The sequence below is a fragment of the Leptonotus elevatus genome, chromosome 21 (assembly GCF_054856555.1).
Source record: "Leptonotus elevatus isolate MCC_2025b chromosome 21, RoL_Lele_1.0, whole genome shotgun sequence".
NCBI classification, from domain to species: domain Eukaryota; kingdom Metazoa; phylum Chordata; class Actinopteri; order Syngnathiformes; family Syngnathidae; genus Leptonotus; species Leptonotus elevatus.
Window position 1 is genome coordinate 12,048,949 of NC_141259.1, and position 26,088 is coordinate 12,075,036.

Genomic DNA, 26,088 nt, shown 5'->3' on the forward strand with positions numbered 1-26,088 from the left:
AATGTGGGTGGGCAAAGGGTGGCTGTGTTTCTTAACGTGGTTTAGAATATTTATTGTACAGTATTAGTTTTGCTGATTGGGTTAATTGAAATGTATTTTTAAATAAAATATTTTTGCGCAGATTTGTTGCAAATACATTTTGTACACAATCAATTTAACAGTTCAAGTGTGCCCCCCCCCCTCCAAAAAAACGAGCTTTAGTACTACACTTACTCAGAGTGAGTCCATGTTGCCACCTACTGGCTTTGTACTGCACTGCATCTTCTCCTGACTCCCTGCACGCACTTGAGATGTCTTCAGTCGTCAATACTATCGGTTGTCACGGTGACAGCATGCTGCAAAAAGCGACCACGTCAAAATGAGACAACTCGTCAACTGAAAACAGTACAACAAAGACAATGATTTATTTGATGAAAGTGGAACAAATGGCGATCAAAAGGAAAACGACCTTTGCGTCTAACCTTGGAAATCCCGCTTTAATAACCATATTAATAGTTAAAAACAATTACGACATTTTTAAAAAGTCCTCTTCTTGTCATCGAAAATGAGTGGCGAGAGCGAACCAGCCGTCCTGTACTTGCTGCTTGTCTGTTTGCTGTGAAGGAACGACCGACATGTTTATTTTGCAGCAACATAAACACATCTATTGCATTTGTGTGTTTATTCACCCGTGCGCTTCCATCCCTCTGTGCCTCTTCGTAATGCCGAGAATACACACGCGAACCAGCTGAGCTATAAGGATTTTAGAAACACCCGAATCACAATTATGAATGTCATAAATTCAGAATGGCTCGCTCGGAGACACATTACAACTACAAGTAATTGTACAGAAGTTTGTAAAAAAATATATAATAAAAATGGTAAAAGTCAAATTTTCACAATTATATCCCGTTGAATTTTCCAGCTTACCGTCTGTTGTCTGTCGGAACCAGGTGAGACCCGTCAGTGCTTCCACTGCCACCTTGGGGACAAGACAACCGTCACAATTTATCGTATTACAACAAACACATGGCAGGAATGTTAAACAGTCTACCTGATGGTCGTGGACTGAAGGCCGAGGTGGGCACGGGCGAGCCGGACGGAGACACTCTGACGGTAAGCGTCTGTTTCTGCTGCTCAATGAGGTCCAGCAATCGTCCTCTGGCTGCTGCGCTTTGCCTGGTGAGCTCCAGGAGGCGCTGCTGCACACTACTTACGTTGTTGTTATTCGGAGTCCCCTAAACAATGGCAAAGAGATTTTAGTTTTGGTTAAGGGATGCCAAATAATTTTTAGGGGCCATCACCTGATGGTTCGCTTGGTGGACGTGTTGACTCAGCCTGGCGGTGCTCTCGGGCTGCGACGTCCTGTCAGGTGCCACTGGACCTGTGCTGACGGAACTCGAGCCCTTCTGCTCTGCGCTGCCGCTTCTAGGCAACCCTCTGACGCACTCGGCATGGCTAAGCTGGGTACTGATCACGTCTCGGAGTCGGCAGAGATGGCCGATCTCAGCCTCCAAGGCCTCGGGAGAAAGTCGCGACGTGAGGGGAAGACTGGACACTGAGCTGTGGGCTCTCAGCAGGTTGTGGGCACCCTGATCGAGTTCTGTAGGAAAATGTTTATTTTTTTAAAAACATTTTTTAACGAACTGGTACATGGTACTCGTAGTAAACTAATGCATGAGGCTACCAGGATTTGGCTGCCAGGAATCTCCCTGTCCAGGTGAGGAGAGTCGAATGGCGGGAGACATGGAAACTGGTGGTCGCTCGGCAACAGGCTGTTGAACTGTGCAGGCACGACACCTCATTAGAAACACCAAATTGAGCAGTCCAACTTATCTTTGTAAAGGGCACATTTTCTGACAGCCCTTGCATTGGAATGCATTAATTAGACCAGTTTCTCAGTGCAGTGTCAGTACAAGGGCTCCCTCTAGTGGTAGGCGAATGAATGACTGTCCAAGTACACCAGTTGTGTTATTCTTACTTCTAAGTTCAAGACATTTGCATTTAACGTCTAAGACCTTTTATTTAGATTTAAAAAAACAATTCTTTATGTACTTTTCATGTGGAATAATTTTTTTGTAATTATTATTTACATCCTTTTTTTCTAATATGTGCACATTTTTGCTTGTATTAGTTTGACTTTATCCCTTTAAATATTTTTTTTTCTTATATTTTGACTTTATTATTATAAATGACAATAATATTTCCTGTAAAATGTCTTGTTAAATCTTGATTAAAAAAATAATAATTCTGTGAATATTTCAACTTCATTCCTGTAAACCTTTGGCTGTTGTTTTTCCCATATCACAACTTTACCATAAACAAATTGAAATACAACACACAAAATAAAAACCTGTAGCGATGACATCAGAGCGTTGGGGTTGGTTGATTTGCGTCGCCATTGCCGACACCACCGAGTCCAGTTTCCTCTCCAGCTCTGATGTGCGCTGCTCCAACTCTACCTGCAAATGAGATTAAAAAAATGACTCATGGGCATAAAAGGGGAAGTTTTTTGTTTGTGTACAAATAGCTGTGTGTCTGGACTGCCGGCCCACTCACCTTCAGGACGGAGGTCTCTTCTCTTAGAGTCATGGTCTCTGCAGTGAGAGCGTCAATCAAGCTCCGTTGCTCTCTCAGCTTCTCCTCAAGCTTTCGTCTGTCCTCATTGGTATTCTCCACGTCATGTTCTCGCTAAGGAAAAAAAAAAAAGACAGATTTGAGTCATCTCCCAGGAACGTTAAGTATGTTACGTGAAGCCTTGTTTTTGGACGGTACATCTTTGAGGAGGTTAACGAGGCGTGCCAGAGCGGAGACCAAAGCCACGGAGAAGCCAGTGAGGCCTTGTGCCGGGCGTTGCTGGCTCTGCGTCGACGTTTGCGGACACAGGGAATCCAAGTCGAGCTCCACTTGGGCCAGCATGGTCTGCAGCAGGCCCAGGCCGGACTGTTCCCCGCTCGGAGAGGCTGCGGAGTTGCCGTTCAGCTCGGCGGTCTTGCAGGCGCGCTTCCTGGTCCTGGCAGAGTGACAGCTGCCTGCGCAACACCACCACAACTTGTGTACCAGTGTGTTGAATATATAACGTTTGAAGAGGGTGTGGTTTCTTTGGTTACCTGACTGCCTGGGAGAAAGATCAGGGTTGAGGACTTGCGAGACCAGCAAGGAAGGCTCCTCAGCTGCTTCATTTGTGTAGCCGCTTCTTGACCGTAAACGTTGGACTGCCGCTGTGGCATTGAGAGCTTAAAATGAAAACCTGGGATGAGTTCAAATGTCGACATTTGAAATTCAACATTTAAGATTTTTATTTTTTTTTACCAATTTGGGGTGGTTGTCTGGCTGGTGTGCAGGGAGTTTGAGGACCGGTATATCTGCGCTCATGCCGAATGATTTGGCGCTGAAGCCCTCCCATCTTATTATTCACCTTAATCTTACTGCAATAAATGCAAAAGAAAGTTATGTGATTGTCTGTCTTTAATTACCCATTTAGATTTAATTGATGCGATTACCTCTGGAATACTCTTCCCTCTGTGGGCTCTTCATCACTGTAGTAATAGTCGTCCTCTGGTTCAAGGACAGCCTGAAAATATACATATTTTAGACATTTGAATATGTATTATACATAGCTATATTTCTGATTTTTCGTCACCTCAAAAGTGAATTTGACCAATACTTTCTATGACTGATTTGTCAGAATTTTGGACACATTTTTGATTGACAAACATTTTGGGATTGGATCCCAGTAGCGCATGTGTGCGTGTTGTACAAACACTACTGGGATACTTTGCTCAGAAACCTGTTGATCCAACATGGAGTCATGAAATGATGACAGCTCAGTGGATCTCTGGAAAAGAGGAGAATCCAAGTTTGGGGCCACGGTCACGCTGGGATGTGCTGCGGAATTACATAGACATACAATGAATTACATTAACATACAAAAAAACGTAATATACAAATTCAAATTTGGGTAATGTGGCATGTTAATAATTCTACCAGTCTGCCTTCGTGGTGGGTCGCCAAACAGGTCGTTGACTACGGCCAAGGCTCTGTCGGAGCGGGCCAGCACATCCTGCAATAGCAGCTTGTCAGAAAACACCTGCAAACAAAACACTTTTATTTAATAAAAAAAAAACAGAAAAGAAAAATATTTAAATATGTACAGTACTATATTAAAAATAATGGCACACCTCTCTCATGATTGCTTGACTGGCTTTGTCCAGAGGACTACATCCAGCCTGCCAGAGGCGAGTTTTCAGTGCTTTCTCTCGTAGCTCCCACTGAGCGGCGGCCTTGTTGTGCGACTTGTGGATCTCGTGGCGATGGTTCTGAGGACACACCAAGGAGATACTTCTTTAGCAGAGGTCTTCGTGCTTGAAGGCATCTTAAAATAAACCATTAAAGATAGTTAAACCAGATTTACCAACTCTGCGGGGCTCAGCTTGTGCACGGAGAGGTCACTGACGGTGCTCTGAAACCAAAACATTGCTATTGAAGGTTCAACATTCACAACAGAGCAAGTCCAATAGACATATCTTAATTATTCGGATTTGTTGATTCATATTTATGGACTAGGAGTTCTTACATAAATTTAATGTAACAGCCGTGTAAGGGTGTTCGTGGCAGACTGTAGAGTTCCTACTTACGTTACGTACACATTCAGGTTACGTGGTAATACGAGGACTCGTCATTATTGACTGAAAACTTTGTTGTTGTACGATTTAATAAGTGGCACTACTCACCACCCACTCTCTTTTGGGAGGAGGTGCTGTCTTCTTGGGACGAAGGGGCTTTTTAAAACCCTTGCCGTTTTGCGTCCGAAATCCTCCTCTAGCGAATGACATAGTGCTATTTAACACGCTTGTAGGCTTACGAATGTCAATGAGTTAGCATTAGCGTTCGCCAGCAGCCACATTCACGTTTTAAGCAAGCTAACATTCAAAGTTAGCGGTAATTTGGAAAAAATAAACGTAAAACAACCCCGACGTTAGGATTACAGCTGTCGCGTTATTCTAAAAGTTAAATACGCCTCGAAAATGCCAGTCAAGTTGCTAGCTTGAAATGCGTATTTCGTGGTTTGTTGAGTGAGTTTTTCAACCGTCCCGCGCCACTTCCCTGTACTTGGCATTACGTACGCGAAGAGCATGATGGGACATGTAGTACTGTCGGCCAGGAAGTGTGTGCTGATATATATATTTTAAACTTCCGTGAACATAATAATTAATATCTCAAGGGCTGTTAAAGTATCAAATGAAATCCCCCAAACGGATCAACTCGCTATCTTCTACTCTATTTGCCTTTTTCTTTTTGTGTGAAAATGACTTGTTACGACGGTCACATCCTTGCGCTGAGAGCATAATGGGAGATGTAGTATTAGCCACTGAGCGTTCGTAACTTTTGGGGCACGTTAAATAATAATAATAACAAAATAAAAATAAAGAAAGTATGTTTGACATGAGTATCGGAAACGGAAACGAGTCAAAATACAAGCCATTTTTCCCTTCGCAGTTTGTTGTGTGACTTTTTGCACGTTGCGACGGACGCCTCTTGACGCCAAGAGCACTATGGGAAATGTAGTAATTTGGGCCAACCAGAAGCATTTGCACTTCTAGGACGTGCGGTGCCTAATAAATGTAAAATTAAATGATACGCATTTATAGAAAACACAGACACATATATAATAAAGATACTAGCTAAAATTTTTGTTTTTTCATGAGATATTGTGCTTTCTCCTTCCTTGCACCAAGAGCATGATGGGAAATGTAGCCATTGCCGATTCATCTGACGATACTTTTTTACCTTATCACTTGAAAACGTCTAGAATTAGCTTCACATAAATACTGGTACACTGTCAACGTAGTTTATGGAACATATTTAATGGCGAAAATGCTCTTTACAAAATGAGACGCTTTCAATAATGATTCGAAGTGAAATGAGCACATTCGTGCACTAGATGGCAATGTTTGAAACCCTCCCCGACACGAACCAACATATTGATATTTATATTTACTTCGAAAGTTACACAAGTAGCGAATGAAGACAGTGTCGTCATTTTAATATTTATGTTCACAATTTAATATATCAATAAAACAACGCGAGCGACTTTTATAGGGTGAAACCGTTAATAAGAGTTGTCTGGTGCAATTTTACCTGGCCAGCTGTCATCTCGGACTTTCTCCACGCCCCCGCCTGTGACGCAAAGTAGGATGTCCCGCGCGCATCAGCTCAGATTGACCCAGTAGGACATCGCCTGGACTTCACTTGTGCTCTGTTCTCGTCGGGACGCCCCCAGCAACATGCGAAGCGCGCCACTCGCGTTTGGAACAGCCGGTCGCAGGACCACACGGGAGGACATTGGAGACTTCTCTACTCTTTGCCCGGACTGGATTTAACGCGCGACTTCAGAAAACTCGCACCTGGGAGACTAAACGTGATCTTGGGAGGATAAATAAACGCGTGGAGTCATTTTTTTGGAGACGCAATTACGTACAGGAATTCTCAAACAAATGCCAGCGCTTAAGTTGCGCAAAACTCCTTTTCTTAATTGCCACAGCTCCCCTCATAGTGAATCCTAGCGGCGGGCCTTTCTTTCTGTCGCCCGCAGTATGTGGGCCGGAGGACTCCTGGGCGCCGTGGTCTTGAACCTTCTCCTGGTCACCATCGACGTGCAGGCCAGCGGGGAGTACTGCCACGGATGGCACGACGCCCAGGGAGCGTGGAAGGAAGGCTTCCAGTGCCCGGAGAAAATAGACGGCGTGGACGCCATCATTTGCTGCGGGAAGTGCGAGCTGAGGTACTGCTGCTCCAGCACGGACGCGCGACTGGATCAGGGCAGCTGCGACAACGACAGGCGGGCCCTGGAACCCGGGACCGAGGGCAAGGAGACGAAGGACTCCGGTGCAGGTACGAGCGTGCATGTGCACTCAGATCTTGTTCATCACGGGGAAAGGAAATCAGTGGAGGACTCTAATGACTATGATGCTGAAAAAGAGGGTTAGAAAGTAATTTCTCAAATGTAAAGCATTACATAATTGTTACTGGCATTAGGAAGTTGCACCTTCAAGATGATATTAGAGCCGGAGCACCCCTTCGACCTTATATATAAAACTTTTTTTTTTTTAAAGAAATAAAAACAAAGCTTTTTGTATACTCAGTGCAGTTTTTCTCAAACTTTTCCAGCCGGACACCCCCTTGCAACGTCCCAACAAAGTTGGTGCACCCCTCTACCCTCCAGATAGACACTAAAAAAAGTCAAATTAGAGACTTTTAGAAGTGTCTATTACACATTTTTCAGCTGCGCACCCCCTTCAGTATTCCTACTGAATCAACGCACTGCATCGGTCATCCTGTAAAAAAAAAAAAAAAAGGGTAAAAACAAAGGTTTCTGGATACTCAAAGAGCAGTCTTTACCAAACGCACCCCCTTTAACATCCCGACAAAGTTGGTGCACCACTTACCCTACATACACACCCTTCAAAGTAGCTAAAACAAGCGTTTCAATACTTTTGGAACAGACTTTTCGCAAACTTTTTAAGCCACACACTCCCTGTAACGAGTTGGCGCACCCCCATTACCCTTCACACACCCTTAAAAAAAAAAAAGCCTTTCGGATAGTTAAAGGACAAACTTTTTCAGCCATGCACCCATTCAATACCCTGACAGAGCTGGTGCATATCCTGCACACACCCAACAAATTATGTGCAAGACATAAAAGAGGAGTCCAAAATTTTGCAGGCGATTTTGAAAAGCCATCTGGATGTTGTATCGAAATACATCTGAACTGAGAAAATACCGACTAACTCTCACGAGGTCTTAAGATCGGATTTGGAGTGATTACACGGTTCCACTTTCCTCCCATGAAGCGGTCCGTGGTGTGCAGAGTACGTCCTCGTCGAGAGGCGCATCAGCTGCCGGCAGGTTGGCAGCAACAGCTGCAAAGCAGACAGCTCGGGGAAGAGAAGAAAAAAAAAAACTGCTACGCGGGGCTTCCAAATGGTCCTAAAGTGCACTTTTAAAAATAGAATAGCGTTTGTCGGGTGCTGCCGGAATCAAGTGGTGGACGGTCGCTCAGCTGACAAAAAGGTGCTGACAGCTCCACCCGTTAAAACATACGCACCTTCTCAAATCATCTTTCCGCTAAGCGAGTCGATATCACCGTATAACCGTATAGTGGCAACGAGATTCAATTAAAATATCACATTGGTAGATGTTATGCTGTTAGAAATGCGAAATCTGTGAGCTTGCTGACGGGGTGGACATTTTTTGGCTAATGTTAGCATTTGGTGAGTGTATGGGTGGACCTTAACTTGACATCAGTTAGCAAGCTATGCTGTTCTAATAAATATAATTTGAATTTCTGAAAGGTTTTACATCAGTTAATGTGTCATTATGACAGGGCGGACATTTGTTTTAAGCAGTTGTTATGCTGTTCGAAATGAATATCGGTTAAGCCCTCGCCCTGTTTCAATAAATTAATTGCAAGCAAACAATATAGGTGACAACAGCCAAATTTGTGACTTTATTGACAAGATGGACAATGACAGGGTGGACATATTTTTCTTATGTTAGTATTTAGTGTGCACATGGTGGACCTTTTCCTGGCAACAGTTTGTAAGCTAACTGTACAGTTTCAATAAACATTTGAAAGGTTTTACATCAGTTGATAATTCACTATGACAGGGTGGACATTTGTTTTAAGTAGATGTTATGCTCTTAGAAATGAATATCGGTTAAGCTCTCGCACCCCCCCCCCCCCAAATAAATTAACTACAAGCTGACAATGTACATGTAAACAGCAAAATCAACGAGCTTGCTGACAGGGTGGACATTTAAGGGTAATGTTAGCATTTATTGAGCACATGGACCTTAATTTGGCAACAGTTAACAAGCTAAGTGTAGTGTTTGAATAAATATAATTTGAATTTCTGAAGGATTTTATTCTATCATATGAGATGATATTTCATTATGACAGGGTGGACGTTTTTTTTTTTTTTAAGCACACGATGGCCCTTCACTTTGCAACATGATTCAGTTCACAAGCTGACTGTGCTGTTTTAACACAGTTTGAGTTCCGATTTCTATAACAACTGTTATTTCACTATGACAGGGTGGACATGTTAAGCTTGACAACATTCAACTGGAGCGTGCTCACCCGGGTGAAAATATTCATCACCCAATAGACAAAAGTAAAAACTTTTGTATTTTTATTTTCATCAAAAATTCCAGGAGGAAATAAATCTACTTTCTTGTGCATGCAGCCCTGACAATGTAATCAAAATGGCGGTCGTATTCTGAAGAAGAGCATCTTGGTTGTCCAGCTTTTTTATCTGACCCTCATTTGCGATCACTGCAGGAACTGCTGTATACATTTCATCCGCTGGCTCCCGGCCAACCTTACATTTTTACCCCCCCCCCCCCCTTCCTCACCTCGTACAAGGCTCAGTTGCATTTTTATCCATTTTCCTACGCTTTACAGGCTATTAATCACTCAAGGCAAGGAATACACAGAGCGGCTTTGATGACTAACAGGCAGGACGTTATTAATGTGCTCCGCCATGGAGAAAAACATGTGGCGTTCAGGCAACGGGAGAATGCCCGCAGGGTGTGGGTTCGAGCGGCCCGTGTTCCCAAAAGTGAAGCGGCGACAGGTGCGAAAAAACCCATTTGCAAACCATTTTTTTTTATATCTCAGTTGTCGACATGAAAAGACTTAGTCCGCGTCCGTTTATCAGCTGTGACGTGAATTTTAACCTTATAAAGTGGTGGAAAATCTCCCTCATGGTTCAGGCATCTGTAGGTGGTTAGTCTAAGCCCAAACCCAAACTGTGCACAGATGGATAGGTTACCCGGTGAGGTGATACTCATGCTAATGCATCTTTTGTAATAAAATAAGTTTGCATTGGCGCAATTTAGAACAGGACAATTCATCAAATTCAAATCGACACGGAAAAAAACAAACATACCTTTGATATGCTAATTTGCTAAGGGCCTACTTTTGATGGGTAAAAAGTGAAAACTACAACACCCCCACTACCGAATGTTTTCTGGCACCAAAACTATTAGCACCCCGAAACATTTGATCCTACAATCGCGCCCCTGCTTTAACAACCTCAAGTAGTAAATCTTCCATGGCTTTGCGCAAACGCCTGCTCCGGGAGTTCCGCATTTTGATCGGTTGTGTAGCAGCGGGCCAAGAACTGATCGTGTTTTGCAAAACTGTCATGGATAGTGTAAATTGCACTACGTGTTGGAAGTGCCGGTCATAAAACGTCTCGGTCGGGTGTCAGTTTCGCAAGCGACTTTTAGCACTCGTGCTAACTCAGCGAAAGGACTTGAAATTGTAAAAACATAAGTATGAAACCCTGATAAAAAAAAAAATACAACTCGTCGGATGAGAGTGGGCGAAAACAGGATGCTCGGCGCCCATATAAGTACAGGAAAAAAGGGCAGTGACCCCCCCTCCCCTCCCCCCCAAGGGACATTACTCCTATATGTGTAGCCATAACAGACTTATAGAAAGAGTTTCTGTGAGAAGCTGTTTATTAGGAGAGAGGTGTCGGGTGAGATATGTTAGAAGTTGACACCTCACTTCTGGCTTTGGTGTCACCTGTCCTCCAACTCCTCCTCCTCCCCCTCGTCCTCTTCATCTTGCTTGCCCGCCTACTTTTTAAGTCCGAAGCCTCACATGCCGTAATCTGTGCTAAAACCTCTCTGCTTTTGATGGGCATTGAGAGAAAAAAAAAAGAAAAAAGAGGGAGACTGCGGACAAAAGGTAATTGGAGCTCGTACCCTCGCTCTCCACGTTACGCCCTGTAACACTCCCGCAGAATGGAAAATAACTGCCGACCCGCGGGGAGGGCCGTTAAAACGCAAGAAAATCGCTTGTGACGTAACATGGACGTTAAATGTTTTGATCGCTGTTGGGAGTACACACTGGAAATGGTACAGCGTGAAAATGTAGCCATTTTGCAATTTCACGCTGTTAAGGCGCGACTGCGTCAAAGATGAAATTGTGTAAAAGCGGCTCATTCGTGATAAATATCAGTTTTATCACAATATTGCTAAATGACAGACACTATATTGAGTATTACAAGAAAAGCGAATTTGATAAAAATACTAGATGAAAATACTAATATCTAAGAAGTTCAAAATTAAAATATACATTACAAATTATTATGACATGAAAAATGTATTATAACAAAAATAAAAAATTAAAGTACAAAATTATACCGAAAAAAAAGTTTTAGAAAAAATTAAACACATGACAAATTAAAATACAAAATATCACAAAATTGGATGAAAATTGTTCAAAATGCGATAAACAAAAAATATATTACAAAATATTAGATAAGTAAAGAAATATACGACAAAGATGAGGAAAAATAATATAAATTTTAAAAAAATTCATGAAAATATTAGGCTAAAATACATAAAAAAATATAAAATACGCAAATTATAGTAAAAAAAAACCCCAACACAAACATTTAAGACTAATGCATAAAGTTAAGCATGTACAAAAATATTACATGAGATATATATTAGATGGAAAAAATACATAAAAAGAATAAAACATAATTGCTGCATTAAAAATCCAAATATACCAAAAATTTGCTTAAAGGGGATTAAAATATGAGAACAAATACATTACAATATATTAATATATATAATATACAACCTGTAGGTGCAACCACAAAAAATATATATTAAAGAAAAAGGACAATAGTATCAAAATTAGAGATAGAAAATATAGATAAAAATACATGCAATGGAAAAAGATAAAATACTAAGAGATTAAAAAAAAAATTAGAGTTTTTTTTTGGTGTAAAAATAGAAAGAAAATACAATGAAAAATATATGGCTATCAAAGCTTGCTAAATGCCCAGCGCGAACCGGCTTTTTTTTTTAAGCCCCCGAAAAATATTTTGACAAGAGTGGGGGTGCCCCACAAGCCCCCCCCCCCACCCTCAAAGCACGCCCATGCTTTTCTTTACGAATATCCTCTTCTTCTGTGGTTTGCGTCTTTTTTTCTGTTGCTGTCTGCTGAACTACTCTCACAACAAACAATAAAAAGGCAGCAACCGTCCACTGCTTATTTGCAGCGGCCTCGTGAAGCTGGCAAAAGGTCGGCCGCTCTCCGGTTGCTTTTTTGGATATAAAAGTCAGCCAGACGAGACGGGCTCGCTTCTTTGATTTTCATTAAATCATTGGACACTGAATGCCTTCTTTTCTTTAAGCACAGGCCAAGCGCTGCAAAGTCCGGCCAGGAATAACTGGCTCAAGAACACACACACACACACACACACAATTACCTGGCTTACACTCACTGGCCACTTCATTAGGTACACATCGCAGTATCCAAAAGATTTGGACTTTTATAAAGACTGCTTTAAAAGTATGCTAACCACTTTGGCATTTTTTTTTAACGGCTGTTCAGTGTCGATGGCGGCGCGCCAACTGTCAGGATGTTGAACTGGGTGCAGTGCGTAGTTTAAAAAGTTTGGGGGGGGGGGGGAAAGGCGGCTCGAAAATAATTTCTTTTGGCTTGTTGTTTCTTCAGGGTGTTTACGGCGGGTTGGGTGTGTCCAAATCTAAAGGGACGGTTAGAAAGATTTGGGGAAAGGCCCTTTTAAAAGTACTCCAAATGCTTCGTCGAAGGCGTGCGCGCCAGCTCTGTTGAAATTTCGAAAAGGTCGATGCTTAAAAGGAGAGGCTGCGCCGCAGTGGGAGTGGTCGCAGCCGACTTCCGCCGTGGCCGATCAAAGCGGATATTTGAAGGCTTTTGAATCAATAGGAAAAAAAATTAACATTTTGTAAATTAAATTTCCTTTAATAGGGCACATAACGGTAAAGACATTTTGGCTTTATAAGTGTGACAAAAGATATTTACGAGGGGTGTCAAAATTAGTGCGTTAATTTAAAGTTGCTTAAACGCCACAAAATTTTTTGAACGCGCGATTAATGACCGCTCGTTACAGTGAAAGCCTGTACTGGAGGAATTCCACGTCAAAATTTGGCAGTAATAAATGTAACAATAATGCATATATTTGTGGAGACTGGGGTCAGAAATTCACGTTACTTCATGTTAAAGATGAGATAGTTCTTAATGTTAAGAGAAAAATGCACCGAGCTGTCACCAACGTCTTACAAATGCAATTATGCCATCTAGTGGCAGAAAAATGACCAACACAAATCAATATCACACCTTTTTTTTTTTTACAGTACATTACATCTTTTTAATTTAAACTCAATTTTATGAATTATTATGAAATTACTGTATCGAGGACTGAAAGATGCAGCCATATTTCTATTAGTTTAACGTTTTTTTCCCACGTTTATGTTAAGAGTATGAAACTTAGAAAAAACATGTATTGGTCATTTTATTGTACATTTAGAACAAATATAAAAGAGTGATGAGCAGAGGTGGCAAATCCAGATCCAGAAAGTAAAAACCCTGCCACAGTTTAGCTTTAGCCCCTTATGCTAGCTTGCTAGCAGGTAAACGAGCACCATGGCAGCTAGAGCTAGCTAGCACCTGGGACCAAAGCTAAACTGTGGCACGGTTTTTACTTTAAGTCATGCAAAAAAATTACGATTAAAAAACCGCTTCACACTTCTAATATTTACCTTTTGAATGATACCAATTGTTAAGAATTCAAACACACCAATTTCATTGGGGCACGTCTTTACCGTTATTGACCAAATGATGTGGAAATGACCCGCACCGTGACAAAGTGCCCAATAACATGTTGTTCGGAGTACCGGGGACACAGCGGGGCACTGAGGATTAGACGACATCAAAACAAAATGGAGAAGTGCTAATGAGAGTCTCAGGCTCCCTGGGAAGCAAATCCCGCCGCACTTTTCGCTCCAAGCGCTTTGTGTCCTTGTCTCGGCCAATCGGCACTCACCTGTCAAGACCGATAGGACGTTTAGACTTTGTGGGGTTCTTACTTAACATTGTGGTCTCCCTCCACAGTTCCCATCTACGTCCCCTTCCTCATCGTGGGTTCCGTATTCGTGGCCTTCATCCTGGTGGGCTCGGTGGTGGCCATGTGCTGCTGCCGCTGCCTGCGCCCGAAGCAAGAGCTGGCGGCGGCGGCGGCGGCGGGTACCGGGGGCCGCCTCCTGGAGACCATCCCCATGATGTCCAGCGCCGGCACCTCCAGGGGCTCGTCGTCGCGCCAGTCCAGCACGGCAACCTCGTCCAGCTCGTCCGCCCCGTCCGCCAACCCCCGCCCGGCCGCCCCCATGGTCCGGGCGCAGGCCACCTGCTGCCTGCCGCCCGACGCCAGCGTCTTCGTCAACATGCCCACCAACTTCTCGGTTCTCAACTGCCAGCAGGCCACGCAGATCATGCCGCACCAGGGACAGTTCTTGCATCCGCAGTATATCGGCTACGCCCATCCGGTGTCCCCCACTTTTTTGGACCCCACCCACGGCGGGTATAGACCCCTCCAGTCCCCGTGCCCTCCCCCTCAAGCTGGAGGCTCCAGTGTCGCCAGTGAGCAGAAATACCCTCCGGTGACGGTGTGACGAGTCGTCAAGCTCCACCTGAGCGAGTCCCCCCCCCCCCCCCCCCGTTAAGCCAAGCTCAGCTTACAAACTCCAAAATACTTGCAAGATTTGTGTGTTTATACCGGTGGTGACTGTGGTGATTTATGGTGCGCGGTTCGTAAGGTGCGTGATGGCAAGCGCAGACGGTCTCCCTACAGACTATTTAAACGCTAATGAAGTGAGCGCGGCGCGCCGACCGTGACGCTCCAGACTGTTTTTCCCCGACGCCACCCCGGCGTGAGAAAGCGCCGACGTCACCCAAAGGACGGCGAGGCGGCGCTTTGAAGACGATACCCCCCTGCCCCCGCGCACCCCCTCCCGTGAGGTGGGTTACTGGATTTAACACTTGCACAGTTCAGTGCGTGTGGCGAGAAAACAAGCAGTCGCCCGTTGCCTTCAAAATGCAGGAATGTGCAGTCGCTCGGCGTAATCTGCAGCAAAACAACTTGTGTCGTTGGCGGTGCACTAGCGCCATTTTTAATATTAACATGGAACGAAATAAAAAAGTCATTTTCAGGGAGCTACTGCATCTTGTTTGCTTACTTTGACAATCAAAATACAAACACAAAAAAAGCATTATGGATATTTTTAGAGCAATTATTATCTGCACTCCCTGGCGCACCCCCTCTACTCCAAAATCACTCAAATAGTCAAACCAAAACCTGGCTTTCGAATACTTTTAGAGAAGCATTTAACCAATTTTAAAGCCACGCACCCCCTTTTAGCATCTCAACAGAGTTGGCGCACCCCCTATCAGCTATACACACCTGTAGAGATAAATAAATTTAAGCCTCTTGGCTACTTGCAGGGCTGGCTGTTCCAACTTTTTAAGTAACGCACCACTTTCAACATCCTGTCAGTGTTAGCGCACCCCTTTTACCACATACGCACCCTGGAAAATTCAAAGCAAATACTTTTGGAGACTTTCAGAGAAGTATTTCTAAAACAGATTTGGCGCACCCTCCTACCCCAAACTTACTTTCAACCAAAGATTTAGAGCAGTCTTTCGCAATTTTTTAAGCTACAAACCACGTTCGACAGCGCAACCGAGTTGGCGCACCCCCTTATCCATACCTCCTTAAAAAAAGACAAAACAATTTCACACACTTTTAGCAGTCTAATCCAATTTTTTTATGATACCCACCCCCTCTACCATGTACTACGCCTAAATAAAAAACCAAAAAACACTTTGAGAGCAGTCTATTCCAAACTTTTAAAGTCATATACCTCCTTGAAGAACTCAAGTTGGTGCACCACCTCTGCCCTACACACCCCTAAAAAAAAATGAAGTGTTTTGGATATGTTTAGAATAGTAGCTTGAAAACTTCTTAAATTGTGCATCACTTTCAAAATCCCAACAAGATGGCGCACCCCTTCCTCTATGCACCCCCCCCCTCCTGAAAATAGGGTCAAAACAAAGCCTTTTGGATACTTTTTGAGCAGTTTTTCACAAATTCCTTTACAATGTATACAAAAATATTATAATATAATGATATAAAAATTCTTTAAAATCCTGAGAGTTGGCGCACCCCCCCTCCAACCGAGCCCACCGGCCTGTATGTTGCCCACCCTGACTCTCAGCTCAACAAGCGCTCATAGCGTGTTTCACCATTTTCTGTCTTTAATCCCCTCGCAACACTCTAATGACACATTGGCAGACGGTTCGACCGCCCACAGCGGACGCTGGAACAAATTGCCGTCACATCATCAGAAGCGTCCGGCGGGACGGAGAAGCACCAGGAGGAGGAGGTGCGATTTTGGCAGGCTGCGTACTTACAGTTAAGTAGCTCCGGGAGTGGATGGATTCTCCATATTGCAGCAGCTGCAAGTCCAGGAAGGTGGGCGGGAAAGGCATCTCCACTTGGACACGAGAGATTGGGAGGGGAGCATTGGGGGTGGGTGGGGGTGGGGGTTCATTGATTTTAAAAGGTTTGCATAAATTTGACACCCTAAAGCTCAGCAAAAGATTGGACAAGAATCATATAAGAGGAAATCAAGTCTATTGTGGTGCAAATGGTTGCTCAGTCCAAAGGTTTTTGTTGCTCTATATATACACGTATATTAGGGTCACAATTAAGAACGTCTGTCGGGGGGGGGGGGGGGGGGGTTAAATACTAAATTTGAGATGCTGTGACCAATTTTCAAAACACTACTTTAAAATCTGTTGTTAGTTTATTTCCTATAGGGAAACATTTCTTCATTGTTTCATTGTGGTGACAGTTTGATTCTTTTTTACAGTAGTTTCAACAATAAAAGAAAAAGAGGATTTATTATGAATCATTAAGATATTTAAAAAATGGTTAAAAAATGTTTAGTTTTTTTTTAAACAGCAGAAATAACATTAAAGATCAGCGGTTAGTTTTTAAGTTTTATGATGGCGACAGTTTTGTCATTAGAAATGGTGGTTTGTAATAAATCACAAGGGAAAATTTGTTTTACAAATGAAAAAAGGCATTTTTCTTTAAATATGAAAAAAAAGCAATAAAAAGTCAACTGTTTGTAATTACTCATTTTGAACAGAAAATATATGTACTTTAAAAAAAAAAAAAAGGTACGTCAGCAGCTTGTTTTATGACGGCAATGGTTTCAATAATTTTTTTTTTTATCATTTTCCTAAGATAAATTTCTTCAAAATTTAAAAAAGTAAAATAAAAAAAATTAAAATAAGCAACAATTCCTATTTTTTTATTTAAAAAAAAATTATTTTAATAAAAATATAGGATTTTTTTGTAAAGAGATAAATCAACTGTTATGATGGCGGATTTGATTTCCCCCAAAATGTTAACACTTTTTTTTTTTTTAATAATCCCATGCAAGTATAAAAACAGTGTCAATAACTTAAAAATATTCATTATACATTTTAATAAAAAAATAATAATAAATGAGCAAAAAATGTTATGCTTTAGGCTAACAAGACCCTGGAACTCCTCATTTACCAAATCTGTCCAGGTTGCGTGAGAAAGCATTATTTTTTGCCCCAAATGTTCCATTTGCCGCAGATAAAAATCAATTAAGTGATCACACGAGAACGGAGCAGACACTCGCACAAAACGCCGATTGTGAAAGGCGGCCAATCGCGTGACTTCTCTGGGGCCAAAAAGAAGAAGAAGTTTCTTACAAATCAGCAGCAGCAGACGCGTTTTGGGATTGATTCGATTTAATGATTAGGACTCGGTCGGTCGGACGGACGGACGGACGGGACAATCCGTCCCCTCTCTACAAGCCGTCATTGTCGCATTCCTGAAGCGGGGCGCCGTCCACACAAGACGACACATTCACAAAAAAAAAAAAAAAAAAAAGAACAAAAACACAAACAAAGTACACAACCAGCAAAAAAATAAAATAAATCCCTTCTTGTTTCGGATGAATACTAGCGCTCGTTCGGTGGAAGGCCGTTTCAGCATTTATTCAATATCCTACAGCGCACTTTGTCCTCGCTAGTAAGAAAATTCAGCGCACTAGTAGAACAATTACATGTTACTTGTGAGACAAAACTGTGCACTAGTTGACATCTGTGCACTACGAGTGAAGCGCTAGATGTTTACTAGTGCAATTTTATACCAATGGTAGCACAGTTTTCCACTAGTGCACAGTTTTGCCTCACTTGTAACATGTAGTAGTGTGCCCACGTCATTCTACTAGTACGCCCTCTGGTCATTTACTTAGTGTGCAAAAATGTCACAGTGGGTGTGGCGGGAAAAAATTGTAAGCCAGTCATTTCAGTAGTGCGCACTAGTTGTTCTAGTTGTATGTCCTAGTTATTCTATTAGTGCACCTTAGTCATTCAAATAGTGCGCCTTAGTTGCGCTACTAGTGCACTTTAATCATTCTGCTAGTTCGCCATAGCAATTCTACTAGTGCGCCTTAGTTGCGCTTCTAGTGCACTTCAATCATTCTACCAGTGAACCCTAGCAATTCTACTGGTGCGCCTTAGTCACTCCATTAGTTTTAATCTTATAGGGTGCCTTAGTCGTCCTACTAGTGCCTGTTAGTTGTTCCATTAATGGGCCCTAGTAATAACCCTAGTGTGACATAGTCATTGTACTAGTGCACTTTAATCATTCTACGAGTGTGCTTTGGTCATTCTACTAGTGCACAGAAATTTCAAACAATAGTAAAAGGCAGTATAAAGGTCACTACTGAGACAGTCATTCTACTAGTGCTAGTAGACTGGCTATTTGTTCTACTAGTGCAGAGGAATGTCATACAGGGTGGGTTGTGGGAAAGTTGCCACTCGTAAGAGTCATTCTACTAGTGCGCCCTAGTGTGTTGAATTGTCTTAACAGTAAGGACAGATGGCGTACTAGTAAAGTGACAATTCAGCGCACTAGTAGGATATGGAATAAAGAAAATGGCTTGCCATACTAGCTCAAGTAGAACATTCCTTATCTAGGACTTTTAAGTAAAAAAAAAAAACAGACCAAAAAAAAGTTGAGTAGTGGAGATGGGCAAGATAGGAAGCGAGGCGATAAGGAAGATGGATGCTCCAGTAGTCGTTTGTGGTGGGGGGGCAGGAGGTCGGGGGTGGGCGGGGGTCCGAGCGTTCCGCCTCAGTCGCATCCCCTGTGGTGTTTGGCAGCGCTCGGAATGGAATTCATCCGTGCGTGTTTATTTGGAAGGCCACTGCCCCCACCCTCCCGGTTCCCTTCTGATGTCGGCATGTGATGACTGAATTGCGCGGGGGGTGGGTGGGGGCGGGGGGGCTATGAGACGCACACACACACACACACGTACACATGCACAGGCGGGTACAGTGGAACGCACCAATCAGGCTTCCCGAGCAGTCTCTGACTTAGCGGCGTGTAAAATTGCAGTTTTGGAAGCGTAGTCCATACGCTTGGTGTCCTGTTGCCGTGGCGGCATCTCGTGGTTGGGGGTGGGGGGGGGGGCGTGTCAGTTCAGGGGTCAGATGCTGGGCCGCTGGCGGGTGGTGTCGTAGGAGCGCACGACCTGCGATTGGGACACCACGCCGTGCTCCTCCTGGGAGAAGGCGTAGCCGTCTGCGGATGGAGAGTGGGCGGGGAGATGGTGGCGGGGTCAAGAGGAGGGGGGGGGGGGGTCATGCGGTATGGCGAAGTCGGTAGAGCAGACGTTAGAGGGCCGATTATGCCGATCACCAGCGGCAAAAACGCGCGTGGTACTCACGCGTGACGGGCTGCTGCAGCGAGTTGGAGCGTCCGATGCTGGAGGGCGTCTTCCTAAAGACTCTTGTCAGCAGATGGGCACGTTCGTTTAGACTGCGGGGAGACGCCAGAGGACAGGAAGGAGACGTTTCATTTCCAAGGTTAAAAAAGAAAAGGAAAAGGGGGGCGGCGAGGGTGTTGGTGGTGGTGGTGGGGGGTGACACACACTTAAGCGCTAACTATTGACTCTACTGGGTCAACATTTATTCTGTTTACAGTTACAGAAAGCAGGTCGGACAGCTTGGCGCACGACGAGGCCGTTCAACAAGAGCGTCCTTGAGGACCGCAACTGATAAAAATGACAGTTGGCGTCTTTTTTGGGGGGGTTCAAATATGACGTTAAAGTCGCACAAAAGTTGTTGGGTTTTTTTTGTGTCGGCCAGAGGTGGCAAATCCAAATCCAGAAAGTAAAATCCCTGCCACAGTTTGGCTTTAGCCCCAGGTGCTAGCTAGCTAGCTCCCCGGGTGCTTGTTTACCTGCTAGGGAACTAGCTAGCCTGCCACAGTTTGGCTTTAGCCCCAGGTGTTAGCTAGCTAGCTCTCTAGCTAGTTCTCTGGGTGCTTGTTTACCTGCTAGGGAACTAGCTAGCCTGCCACAGTTTGGCTTTAGCCCCAGGTGCTAGCTAGCTAGCTCCCCCAGGTGCTAGCTAGCTAGCTCCCCAGGTGCTTGTTTACCTGCTAGGGAGCTAGCTAGCACGAGGGGCTAAAGCCAAACTGTGGCAGGGTTTTTACTTTCTGCACCTGGATTTGCCATCTCTGGTGTAGAGTATAATTCCTTTTGCGCCAGGGACTAGAATCACGTAAAAAACATATTTCAATGGACCAGCAAATAAACCTGAATAATAATAATAATAAAAATGCATCTGAAGTTGCTCAAGATATCGTACACGCCTTAATTTGTCAAATTTTATTTGGTAACAATGTCTCTAAAAGTCACTGAAATGTCATACCAGTGAGAATCATTATCTTGCATTGCTAGCTTCTCTTTAGGTCAACAAAAACGTGCGAAAATAATACAAATCGGAAGTTGCAGCTAAAATTGTACAATTCTGAATTTCTCAAAGACAATTTGGACAAATGCCTCTAAAGTCACTAAAATGTCATTCCACTAATAATCAAAAGACTAACTACTCAGATTGTTCTTTGGCTTTTTTGCTAAACTAGCCTCAACAAGAACTACCTGCGAAAAAAATTACATCGGAAGTTGCCTCTGACGTCGTACAATTCTGAATTTCTCAAATCAATTTGTCATTAAGTCACTAAAAAGTCCCTCAACTGAGAATCAAATGATTACCTTGGCATAGCTACGCTTTTTCTTTAGCGTATTTGCGACACTAGCTTCAACAAGAAAAACGTGCGAAAATAGCTTACATCGGAAGTTGCTTCTGATATCGTACAAGTCTGAAATTTGTCAAAGAAATTTGGGGGAAATTACTCTGAAGTCACTAAAATTATCAGTCCAGTGAGAATCAAAAGATTCACTCGACATGGTTATCTTTTTCTTTGGCTTTTTTTTACGAAACTAGCCTCAACATGAACAACGTACATAAAAAATATATATCGGAAGTTGCACCTAATTTTGTACAATTCTGAATAGGTCAAATAAATTTGGCAAACATTTCTGTCTAACCATTCCATGTAAATCCAGCCTAAGAAAGCATCACCTAAAGTTGAACGTCCTTTGTTTCCGTTTAGCGTATCTTAGCATTCCAAACCGAACCATACGGCGCTGTTGAAACGTATCTTTGGTCAAACAAGACGTCCACAGTGGACCTCAACCCGGGCAACCCCCCTTTCCTTGGTCCCCCCCAACTCTCAGAGAAGAAGACTGGACTCTCTGTGTGAAGACCACACGCCGTCACGGCTACTCTCCTCTCCCGTCGAACAAAAACAACGAAGCGCCTCGCTCGTATTAACACCCCCTTCGAACGCCTCGTCGTCACGTCGCCGCTGAGGCCGCGGACGTGTCCGCCATGACGTGGATGAATGGAGCTCTATGCACCAAAAAACAAGCGAGGTTTTCCTGGGAAGGGACGCCTTTCAAGTTTAGGGAAACTAAAAGGTCTTTAGCCAAAGCAAATGATGTCTGTTCAATCGAATAACCTCAAAAGTCGGTGAAAGTTCATTCCAACAAGCTTCAAAGAATTGCTTTTTTTTTTTTTTTTTTTGTTACCACTTATCCTAAAAGATACACTTAAAAACGAAAATAAAACCAAGACTGAATATCTCAAAACAAAGTCATTTGGCTTAATTGTGCATTCCGACCACTAGTGCAGTTAGCTAGCAAGCTAGCAACTTGCTACGCCACGAAAATACTTATTTCCTGGATGCCACAATTGACACAGAAACTCAAGTGTTGTTATTTAAGTTCTCAAACAAGGAGGTGACGACAAGCCCGCCGCCCGTTCGCCGGCCAAGAGGAGCCTCGCAAGATCGCTATTAGCTTGCGAGCTAGCTAGCGGCTGCTTTTCACACACCCATGCTTTGTGTCAACTAAAACAAATATTCTTGTCTTTTTTGATTAATTAAAAGAAAAATACATGATGCCTTTTATCAAAAACAGGACATTCTTTCAAATCGAGAGTGCAAAGTTCACAAATTGATAATGATTCAGTTACCGGTTTGTTTGCTAACGACAGAAAACAGGCAAAAATGCTTATTTATTTATTTATTTATTTTTAAGTTGTTGATGTTTACTATGTAAGATCAAACGGCCCAAATTCAAAATAAATAAATTACTAAATAAATCACTAAAAGTGAAAATAAAAACGGCTATAAAAAAATATATAATTCGAAAATTAAAAACAAAAAACAAAAACAAATCATCACCCTCTACTAAAATAATTTCCTAAGTAATTTTTTTTTGCCTAAATCATCTCATGATGCAAATGGTTGATTTTTTGTTTTCTGAAAATTTTGAAAAAAATGACTTCAGCGATTATTTTAAGACGGCATCGAAATGTCTTTTTGATGTTTTAAATATTTACTGTAGAGTTAGAGCATATTTGGACAATTTCCCGTCAGCCCTACTTTCGGATGTCAATGTTGCAAATTATATGATGTGATAAAAAAAAGGAAAAAAACAATTTCAAGTAAACGTCTCTAAATAATGACAGTAATTTCTGGACCCTAAGCCACTACTTTTTTCACAAGACAATTTGCGCCCTCATTATGGAAAAGAAAGTAGCGGGAACCCGTTGCGGTAACATTAAACACCTGCGGCTTATAGTCGGGTGCGCTTTATAGTCCAGAAATTACTGTATTCGATTATGAAAATAGCTGTCGATTATTTGTTGCACTTTCAAATTCTAGCGTCTTTTCCAAGATTGATTGAAACCCTCAAAAAGTAGCACATGAGCAGCTACGACGAATCGGACTTTGTCCCAGATGTTGTCAAAGTCAGAATTCGGCTTTTTTTAAAACATGCTTCTAAAGATGTCTTTTCCAAAAAGCAAGAGTGCTTCCCTGGGAACGTGAGCCTTTAAAATGTTGAGGAGGAAACTAGCGAGTCTTTAGCCAAAGCAAATGATGTCCGTTGAATAAAAAACATAAAGGATGCGCACCATTTCAACTTCGCCCTCGGGGATTCTCCTCCGACCTTTCCACATCTTTTCCCATACTACAAACACAGATGTGCTCTTTTTACAATTTGCCGCCTTGCCGGACGCTATACTATAACTCCTCTCATTCCGGATGATGAGAGGCAAGCTTCCTCGGACCTGATGAAAGCACACCTCCAGCCTCTGGAGGAGGGCGGGGGTGGGGCCCGCAAGCTCACAGAAAGCGGCTTGTCTCCGTATAAAGGCGCGTTTGAAGGCAGGGCCGCTAATTGACGCGTAAGTGCAGCGGCAATCTGCGCAGTCGACGTGTTAACGACACACTTTGGGATTTGGGAGCCAAACGCTTCAAACTACTGCTTACTTTCTAGCACCGCTACACACGCGCACACCACACACACAGAATGCGTAGCTTAAGACAACACACCAGGTCCGTGCAGCAGCTCAAATTGGTCCACCTATGAAGCGTTTTGAATTTTTTTTCCCAAAAAGAAATGAGGGGGGAGAAATGGAAACGATGAGCATGCAAAAAAATAAATGAGGGTGAAAGGTCATTAGAGGTCAGAGTTCACACGGGACAGTTGACACGCGGGAGCTACTACCTCCGTGCCGCCTTTACGGGACCTCGGCTTTGCCTTTAGTTCTGATGATGATGATTACAGTTATGATGAACACGTGATCCTGTATGCTTGACTTTATAGCAAAACTCAAATTAAAAGGAAACTTAATATAAATACAGTACATAACTGTATAAAGAAAATAATAAAGGGATTTTTAAATAAATATCTCAAATGTGTGATACTTATGATATACCTGCATTACATTACAATTTTATGCATAAAAATGTGAATTAATGAAGAGGGAAAAACTAAACATCATATAATAAAATCAAAATAATGTCCAGTACAAAACATGCACAATATGACAAATAACTTATCACTAAAATGTATCTGTTGAAAATATTAATAACGAAATGATGAAAACTGTAACTAGGGATGGGCCGATACAAGGCATTATTTCAAGATGTCGGTACTCAAGAAGGCCATTTTGCAATCGTAAACTAGGAATTACAAATAAGAATAGTAAATTGCCATTCATTTTATGCATTTGAAAGAAAATGTTTTGTATTGGGATACATAGGTTAAAATGATCTATCATAGTTTTTTTTTTGTGGTATCAGTACTTGGTATCGGTGACTACTCAGGAGTCAAGTACTCTTACTGTATCAGTCTGAAAAAAAACGTATCCAACATCCCTAGTAACAACACAATAATTGTTTTGTTTTTTAAATCAAATCATATAAACAAATACAGTTAAAATAAAATACACTGTAAAGCATAGAATCGAACACAAACGACATCATTAAAAATGATGAAACTACTTCCCGATTCATGGATGATGATTCTGATCAGCTCCATTGCGGTTTTAAATTCAAAATTCGACAAATTCATGTACTAAAAGGAACTGAAAAATGTACATTAATTTTCAATGTATTCACAGTGCACTATTATCTATATTCTCACCACAATCTAACAACTTCTTATCTTTGAATATTTTGGTGATTTTTGGCGGTGCATCATGTATTCTATTCTGAAGCGGTATGCAAAACTTGTACGGTGGCCTGATGCGGTCAAAGAAATGACGCGGAAGACCGCCGCGTGGCTGGTACCTGCGCCCGCTGGCGTCCCTCAGCACCGCCGCACCCGGGTCCACGGCGCGAGCCTCCAGCTCCTGCACCTCCTCCAGCAGCGTCTTCCTCACCGAGCGACGCATCCTGCCAGCAAACGTGGTGATTGGTTCAAATATATTCGTGCGTGTCGATCATATTTGCGCAGTTACTTACGCCGCCCAAACGAAGTCCTTGAGTAAACAGACGGCGGGCACCAGGAGCAGACCTAACCAGAAGTACCAGCACTGCATCACGCTGGCGGCCTGTCAGGACAACACACAAAACATAAATTTTTTTTTTGTTTAAGTTTTGATATAATACAAAATAAATTTCAATAGCCCAGGAATTTGCTTGAAATGGCTGCTTCAAACCAAAATGGACGACTTCCTGTTCAATTTATGGCAAGGGTTCTTGAGACTTTTTCGTGCGTTGTGTCATGATAGACATGTTCACCAAATTTCATGATGTTTGGTGAAACTAGTGACAGGGGCTATTTTTTTTTTAAACTTTCTACTCACCCTGGAATTTGCTTGAAATGGCTGATCCAAACCAAAATGGCCGACTTCCTGTTCAAAACCCAGCATGGGTTCCTGAGACTTTTTCGTGCGTGTTATGGTAGACATGTTCACCAAATTATATGTTGATTGGCGAAACTGGTGTCAGGGGCAAATAGTTTTCCGACTTTCTACATGCACGGAAGTTGCTGGAAATGTCAGCTTTGAACCAAAATGGCTGACTTCCTGTTTAATTCCTGGCGCGAGTCCTTGACACTTTTGTGTGTGTCTTATTGTCAGCGATACATCCACCCAATATCATGTCAATTGGTGAAACTGGTGTCAATGGCAAATTTTTAAAAACGTTTCACTTGCGCCGGACTTTGTCCAAAATGGCTGTTCCAAAACAAAATGGCTGACTTTCTGATCGAATTTCTGCATGAGTTCCTGAGTTTTTCACAAGCCGTGTTATGATAAACATGTCGACCCAATTTTATGCTGATCTATGAAACTGTTGTTCATTTTTTGCTGACTTTCCACTCTCGCCTTGTGTATCCTTTTTCATGACTAATCCACCAAACGGTCATCCAACTTTTGACGCCAAGCTCCGCCCACATTAGATAATGTGGGCAAATAAAAACTTCGCAATATGTCTGTCTCGT

At 42.7% G+C, this 26,088-nt stretch overlaps 3 protein-coding genes across 7 annotated transcripts in view; 1 reads left to right on the plus strand and 2 right to left on the minus strand.

Annotated features, from left to right (window-relative positions):
- Positions 1-227: 227 nt before the first annotated feature.
- On the minus strand, positions 228-5,548 carry spice1 (spindle and centriole associated protein 1). Of its 3 annotated transcripts, none has more exons than XR_015092121.1 (18): positions 4,713-5,548; positions 4,394-4,441; positions 4,161-4,298; positions 3,967-4,069; positions 3,770-3,867; positions 3,483-3,553; positions 3,292-3,407; positions 3,090-3,215; positions 2,755-3,011; positions 2,539-2,670; positions 2,333-2,441; positions 1,667-1,762; positions 1,284-1,582; positions 1,034-1,217; positions 910-961; positions 669-732; positions 462-595; positions 228-335 (listed from the first exon to the last, which is right to left on the minus strand). XR_015092121.1 is itself a non-coding variant. In XM_086066242.1 (18 exons), exons 1-17 carry the CDS (start codon positions 4,812-4,814, stop codon positions 536-538), a joined length of 2,055 nt encoding a protein of 684 aa, XP_085922368.1. In that variant the 5' UTR covers positions 4,815-5,548; the 3' UTR covers positions 274-335; positions 510-535. The 3 variants fall into 3 exon arrangements, 2 of the variants coding, with proteins under 2 accessions (XP_085922368.1, XP_085922367.1); XM_086066242.1 differs by having other exon boundaries at positions 274-335; positions 510-595; XM_086066241.1 differs by lacking the exon at positions 228-335 and having other exon boundaries at positions 440-595.
- A 668-nt stretch (positions 5,549-6,216) lies between these two features.
- shisa2b (shisa family member 2b) lies at positions 6,217-15,023 on the plus strand. The gene is made up of 2 exons (XM_086066164.1): positions 6,217-6,873; positions 13,946-15,023. Exons 1-2 carry the CDS (start codon positions 6,576-6,578, stop codon positions 14,500-14,502), a joined length of 855 nt encoding a protein of 284 aa, XP_085922290.1. The 5' UTR covers positions 6,217-6,575; the 3' UTR covers positions 14,503-15,023.
- Positions 15,024-17,662: 2,639 nt separating this feature from the next.
- The window catches only part of atp8a2 (ATPase phospholipid transporting 8A2), a 50,474-nt gene continuing 42,048 nt past the window's right edge, over positions 17,663-26,088 (minus strand). For all 3 annotated transcript variants that reach the window (XM_086065700.1, XM_086065702.1, XM_086065701.1), the window contains 4 exons: positions 25,107-25,195; positions 24,933-25,037; positions 19,669-19,760; positions 17,663-19,523 (listed from right to left, as the gene is read on the minus strand). In XM_086065700.1, the coding sequence (XP_085921826.1) occupies positions 19,429-19,523; positions 19,669-19,760; positions 24,933-25,037; positions 25,107-25,195 (381 nt within the window). In that variant the 3' untranslated portion in view covers positions 17,663-19,428. The remainder of the gene's footprint in view (positions 19,524-19,668; positions 19,761-24,932; positions 25,038-25,106; positions 25,196-26,088) is intronic.

Bases quoted from the DNA above. Each gene is read 5' to 3' on its own strand.
- spice1 (XM_086066242.1), bottom strand. From the start codon at position 4,814: ATGTCATTCGCTAGAGGAGGATTTCGGACGCAAAACGGCAAGGGTTTT. The intron at 4,070-4,160 runs GTGTGCCATTAT...TTTTGTTTGCAG, and splicing joins GTCAAGCAATCATGAGAGAG to GTGTTTTCTGACAAGCTGCT. The intron at 1,763-2,332 runs GTTTTTATTTTG...GTGCCTGCACAG, and splicing joins CTCTGATGTCATCGCTACAG to TTCAACAGCCTGTTGCCGAG.
- shisa2b (XM_086066164.1), top strand. From the start codon at position 6,576: ATGTGGGCCGGAGGACTCCTGGGCGCCGTGGTCTTGAACCTTCTCCTG. The intron at 6,874-13,945 runs GTACGAGCGTGC...CTCCCTCCACAG, and splicing joins GACGAAGGACTCCGGTGCAG to TTCCCATCTACGTCCCCTTC.